Here is a 6,186-nt window from a genome sequence, read left to right on the forward strand (position 1 = left end):
ACTGCATTTAATTTGAATAAAGGCGAGAGAGAGGCTGATTGTGTGATGTCAGATAAGCTTTTAATTACTATTGATTATCATGTGTTGTCTTTACAGATAACACAAACAATAGGAAAGCAGGGACACTGTGTGTCGGTGTCATGTATCCTGGGTTATGTTGTCGGGTCTTTGATAGTTTTGATTTATTTTTACTGGTTAAAAGGGGTGATGGGAATTTCTATGTGATATACCCACCTTAATTGGACATAGGCTATACATGTAATGGGTGTACTAATACCATGTAAGGCATTAGTGAAGCCAAGCACAGCGTCTGCAGTACATTGTTGTGCTTCCTACCAGGGAACTCAAAGGCTTCAGAGCCACAGAGGATTCAACATTATTCTCAAGGTCAAGCGAAGGACATTTGGGGGTTAAATGGGATCCAATTTGAGACCCCATTAATACATGACGGTATCTGTATTACTAGACTGGACAAAAAGGGTGAAAAACAATAAAACATGTATAAATAAAAACTGTCACTGAAGTGAAGAAAGACATTCATTCATGATGGACAGACATAACACATGTAACACTATTAAAACATATTTATTAACATTTTTACAGAAAATGTATATACTGCTATACAACCATGAAGCAACAAATGAAACATACCATACATCCACATTTGTAATTGTCTTTAAAATGAGGCAATATAACTAATACATGTTAAGAGCGTTGACATCTCGGCTGCAGCGGAGGGAAAGATTAGTGAAGACACTGGTTTTGTCCCACTGGGCTTTCCTGCTCCAGTTATTTCAAGAGCTTATAATTCTCATTAGGAAACAACAATGCTATCACCATGAGTTTTGTATTCTCCATTTAGCCTCTTAAGTGAACTTTAAGTCTGCCATCCATTCAAATCAATGTGTGTTTTTCATTTGTAGAAAATTTAGGTTTTTTAAGACAATCAATTTCAAGAAAATAAAATTTTAACATTTAATTAATGAAAATCAGAGTCATACAAATACCCTTCCACAAATAAGCAATTTGCTAGATCATCAATTATTGATATAAAATATATTAATGTTGATTGGCATTATATATAAGTAAACTGGATTCTATATCAACTTCATATATGATAGATCCATTACTTCATAGGAAAAGATGTCCCCGAGAACCAGCTTACACAACAGTAATCTTACCTCATATTCATCTTGTAATTTCAAACAGACATTTAATGAGTGTCCTCTTACATGGCAGAACAGATTTGTTGAGATTGTGTCAGTCAGCACTATGTCAATATTTATCCCTTACAGCCTGAGGATTAGTACTGCATGCTATGATTCCTTTCCACACAATTGAGCATGGCATTGGATTAACCGTTTCATCACTGATCGGATCTTCTCCGTCGTTGCCTTGTGGGGGGTCTGTGCCATCTGAGGGGGCTGGCCCACATACTGGCTTAACCTCTTTATAGACATTACTTGACATTTAACCACAGTATAGTAGAATACAGTATATAGGAGTTCATACTACATTTTCACATATATTTTTAATAGGTTGTGTTTCCTATTCAGCATATATCTATGAAATTCAAAAGGCACTTTGTTCATCTAGTTAAGGATTTATCTGCAACATAAAGACACAGCAACACATATAATCATACAAAATACTTTCAAGAAGTGCAATTCAGCGTGCCCAATTGAATTTGAAGCCAAATCCTGTATCTGCATACATATAATTAAATATACTTTGTCATATTATGGCCAACAGGCACAATGGTTTACTGAATGCATCTGAGATGTAACAGCATGTATTAAAATCTAGATAAACTGTATATTAAAAACATTTATAATAATAAAATATCAAAGTTCATTAAAGCTAAAATATACCTTCATTTGGCTTAAAAATAGCGGAGTTTTTAAAAATGGTGCTAGATAATAAAATATATTTTCTTAATCAACAGAGGTTTCTTCATGGTGAAATAAATGACATGGCACAAATTAACCTAAACAGTCCTGGATTGATGCTAATAAGATTACATTTAAACTTCATATTATCTTACACACACACTGTATATGTTCACCGACCTGAACGACACTGAAACATACATCGTGTGAGTTTTCCTATTTCTTTATCTTTCACTGTCAATTAATTTACCACAGGTTTTATCAGGGACAGATGCACTGATATCAACCCACTTTATTCTGCAAATGATTGACACACACGAGACAAAATATTTAGTTTTTAAATAAAAACAAATAAATCATTTGGTATCAGGAGTGTGCGGCTGTATGATACTGTGAAGCGAGAACCAGGTTCTTAAAAAGGATGTCACACCTGTTCCACAGTGACACTCACCTAACCGACTGAAGGGCAACATCCACTGGTCTCAATACAGGTGCAGCAATGCCTTCTGGGATTTAGCTGTGCCTCCCAAACAGAGCGGTGTCCTTCCTGCTTTGTGTTCCGTTAGGCGTCAAGGTTCAAGCGTTGTGCAATCAAGCGTTGGCTTTGGGGAGCGCACGCAGCTTCTACCTCCAACTGGGAAAACACAAAGGAAGGACAAGGTCTGTGTTCAGTCGGAGGTTTCATGAGCGAGCAGTTTCTAGTTTTTTTTTGGACATACGGGAGAGGATTATGACAGACCAAGTGGGAGTAGATAAGTGAGGAAGGGCTGTGCATCTGAGCCACACAGAGACACACACACACAGTCCCAGACACAAAGACACATACACACATGCACACACCTGCTCTTTGATGTAGCTGTTCCCACAGGGTGGCAGCCCTCTGAGAGCCAGTCCAACGATGAAGCACCAGACCGACACTCCGGCCTCAACTGCTGACATGAGAGCACACGGGATCCACAGAGCCAGGGTGGTGTCCTGAGAGACAGGAAGAAACATTGGAAACATGGGATCATAAAAAAATATGAAATAAAGAAACACGACGAGGTCAAACATGTCTCCTGTGATGCGTCTGTGGCATTGCGTGCCTCAAAAGTTGCAGCTTATATTGTGCGACAAAGATCTAATTGGGGAGGAAAGGGAAAACGAGTGTGCAAAAAGTGAGACGAAAAATGTAAGAGAAGAGTTTGGACTCACATAGATCCGTGTGGTGTCAAACGGGCATCTGGCACTGACAGGTGACCGAGCGTTGAGGGGCACGTCTGTGAAATTGCATCCCAGCATCAAACCCTCACCGTTGTGGGCAACAGTGATACTTATGGCCAAGACGAGCCCGACGAAACATGCTGCTGAGAGCAAGGCATTCAGGAATGATGCAATTAAAAGTCCTATTTGCTGGAGACACAGAGACACAACAATATAAAACAAAAAAGGGGAGGTAACTATTGAATTAGCACAAATTGATTGAGTGGAACAAATGAACTTCTTACAAGTTTTGACACGGGAAGGTTCCTTGACACCACAATGGCAATAATCCCAGTGGCAATGCTCTGAAAGATTTGAATGACAAGATGATTGTTTCAGCTCGAGTATTCAATGATGTCCCACATCCTGGCCCCAAAGGATTTGAGGCTGCATTTTTCATTTGGGTGCCGGGACTTGTGACACAAAGAAAGTCTCACAGAAATAGTCCTACTAATAACTGTGAGAAATCACCAATGCAAAGCAGTAAAATATATGTAGCAACTTGTCTTTTTGTTCTGTCTGTTTTACCTTTAAACCCTGTAATACCCCGTGCATTAGCACAGGTGGCATTACCACCATCTCATCCTCAACTGCTGCCGGTTTATCCGACACCTCAATCCGATGAAGCCTACCCTGGAGCGACTAACAGGTTTAACAAACCAGCTCCCTTTTAACGACAGGCAAGTTGAACACACGGAGCGAACAATGGAAATCGTGCTTGATGTTTACCGCAGGTGTTAGAACGAATCAAATTCATGTTAAAACGTTCTAATCGGGATCGCTTCGCTTTTAAAGACGTCCTCTAAGCCTCATCTGACATTGAAACATAAGAGGCGTGTCTTAACTGTTGACTCACCAGCAGGCCCGATGTGACCGAGATGATGTTGGCCATGGTGTATTCAGTGGTGGTATGCTGGCTGGGTTTGGAAATGTGGCGGAGGACACTGCCATGGACAATAGCTCCAAGAATGAAGCTGATATGGCCAACCAGGATGAGAGTTAATCCCTTTTTCATCAGCCTCCTTGGCCCCTTGTCCATATCTGGATGACAGAAATACATTGTTTTATTTTTTAGATACAGCATATGTATGATCTAAAATATGAAAGATTGAAACTGGTAGGTTGGAGGGTTTCAATAAACCATTCTACCTTTCACAACCATGTTGTACAAAAAAAAATCATATTCGTTCATTTTGTCTTATAGTCCGACTGAATTTTAAGGGTCAACAATTACCAATATTAAATTTAAAAAGAGAATTAATCCTGTTGAATTACTACTTCTTTCTGTCTTGCTATTAATTAAATTACCTGATGATGTGCTTTTATTGTCATGTACATAAATATACACAGTGCATTTATAATCACCAATATCCAAAGGCCTTTATTTTGTGTGGTAAATAAATATAATGCCATCTGTGATGTATATAGAGTATAAACAATATTAGCAGCAAGCTTTGAGAATGAAAAGTCACATCTTGGTCTAAATGGTCACATACATCAAACATAACAAACTACAAGCGTGCAGCAAATAATAAAAAAGTCAATTTGATAAACACAACTGTCAACAGTAAGCCTTTGCATCTAAAACATGCATTGTCCTCCACTCCATTATCCTGCTTGCTGAGGGACGGACAGCATTTGCATAGAGGCTCCACTCCGCCGTGGGTGGCTCTTTGTGTACCGAGGACGCAGCGAGGCGGCGACGTGACGGTTCACGACACTCCCGTGATGAACCTCTCCTCTCGTGTCACTCCATTTACTCTCGAATAAAACATCTACATCATGTCACACTCACACGAACGCGTTACATCCGCAGAGGTTTTTTTTTTTTTTTTTAAGAAATTAAACCACGCATCCTCGGCCGTTACTAACCGAAAGCGAGACATTACTTTATAACATTTATATATATTTAATAACACGTCGCGATAGTTACTCACCAAACGTCCACATCTCTGCCGTGTCGGGCGTTTTCACTTTCACATATAATGAATGATTCGTAATTTTCGAGAAACTGTTGAGAAGGAGAAACTCCAACGTCCCTCTGGCCACTTCCTGTATGACGTCACGACACACACCTGCGCATTACCTGTGCTTCGCTGGACGCAGTGGGGCGCACAAGCCATTCCTCGTGCACTATAAGTATCATGTCATTGTATCACTCATGTCGAAGGTTGGGAAAAGATGACCAGGACGGCAAAGTAAAATTCAAAACAAAGTGGATTTAATTAAGTGTGCTAGAACAAAAAGTCCAAAGACACACAATATTTAACGTGCAGCACGGGCCTGGATGAAGTCAGCTCAAAGCATCGTTCAATAACAGACTGGAGTTCTCCAGGAGAACATGACTCTTTATATCTTTAAGAGCCAGCGTGATTAGATAATATAGATGGAGACGTCACTCGGTTTAATCTTTGCCCGTCTCATCGTTGGAGCTCAGGGTGGTCCCACCCTCTGGGCTCACGACAGCAGCACTGGTTGGTTAAAACAGATGGAGGTGTTCCTGGTTTAGACTTTAAACACCTTCTGATGGAGCTCAGGGTGGTCCCACCTTCTTGGCTCACGATCTTCTCGCCATCATCATAATCAGTGTGTGTGTGTGTGTGTGTGTGTATGTTGTTCTCCATCTAAAGCAGGAGCTGTGCAGTTTCTTTAATATAATAGAAACTAAAAAGCATTGAAACTATCTGTTGCTTTCATAAACAAGTTCTTGACGGTGACAGGTACGGCTCTTATTTAAATCTCAATTCTACGACTGAGCGGTCAGGGTGAGGTCAGAGCCTGTGTGGATGTGTCATCTTCTGGCCGAGGTCAAGAAGTGTTTGTACCTACAGTATCTTATCCAGCAGTGTCAGTATGTTCCAAAACATGTGGGTGAGCATGAGTATGAGCTGTTCTCTCTGGTCAGAGCCCTAATGCCAGAGAAGAACACAAGGTTTGGTGCTTCGGGGCCTTAATGCAAAGCGAGGGACATGGGGTACTATGTATGCATTTTTATATTCTTAAGTCACAAAACCTGAAAAATCTAAAACACACAAAGCCAAAAAAACAGAAGTTC

General features: G+C 40.2%; 1 protein-coding gene across 1 annotated transcript; it reads right to left on the reverse strand.

Moving 5' to 3' along the window:
- Nucleotides 1–569: 569 nt before the first annotated feature.
- LOC130192744 (keratinocyte-associated protein 3) lies at nt 570–5,164 on the reverse strand. Its single transcript, XM_056412878.1, has 6 exons — nt 5,069–5,164; nt 3,988–4,172; nt 3,377–3,436; nt 3,084–3,281; nt 2,730–2,864; nt 570–2,523 (listed from the first exon to the last, which is right to left on the reverse strand). Exons 1-6 carry the CDS (start codon nt 5,079–5,081, stop codon nt 2,452–2,454), a joined length of 663 nt encoding a protein of 220 aa, XP_056268853.1. The 5' UTR covers nt 5,082–5,164; the 3' UTR covers nt 570–2,451.
- Nucleotides 5,165–6,186: the final 1,022 nt, after the last annotated feature.

The sequence above is a fragment of the Pseudoliparis swirei genome, chromosome 4 (genome assembly GCF_029220125.1).
Source record: "Pseudoliparis swirei isolate HS2019 ecotype Mariana Trench chromosome 4, NWPU_hadal_v1, whole genome shotgun sequence".
Taxonomy (NCBI): domain Eukaryota; kingdom Metazoa; phylum Chordata; class Actinopteri; order Perciformes; family Liparidae; genus Pseudoliparis; species Pseudoliparis swirei.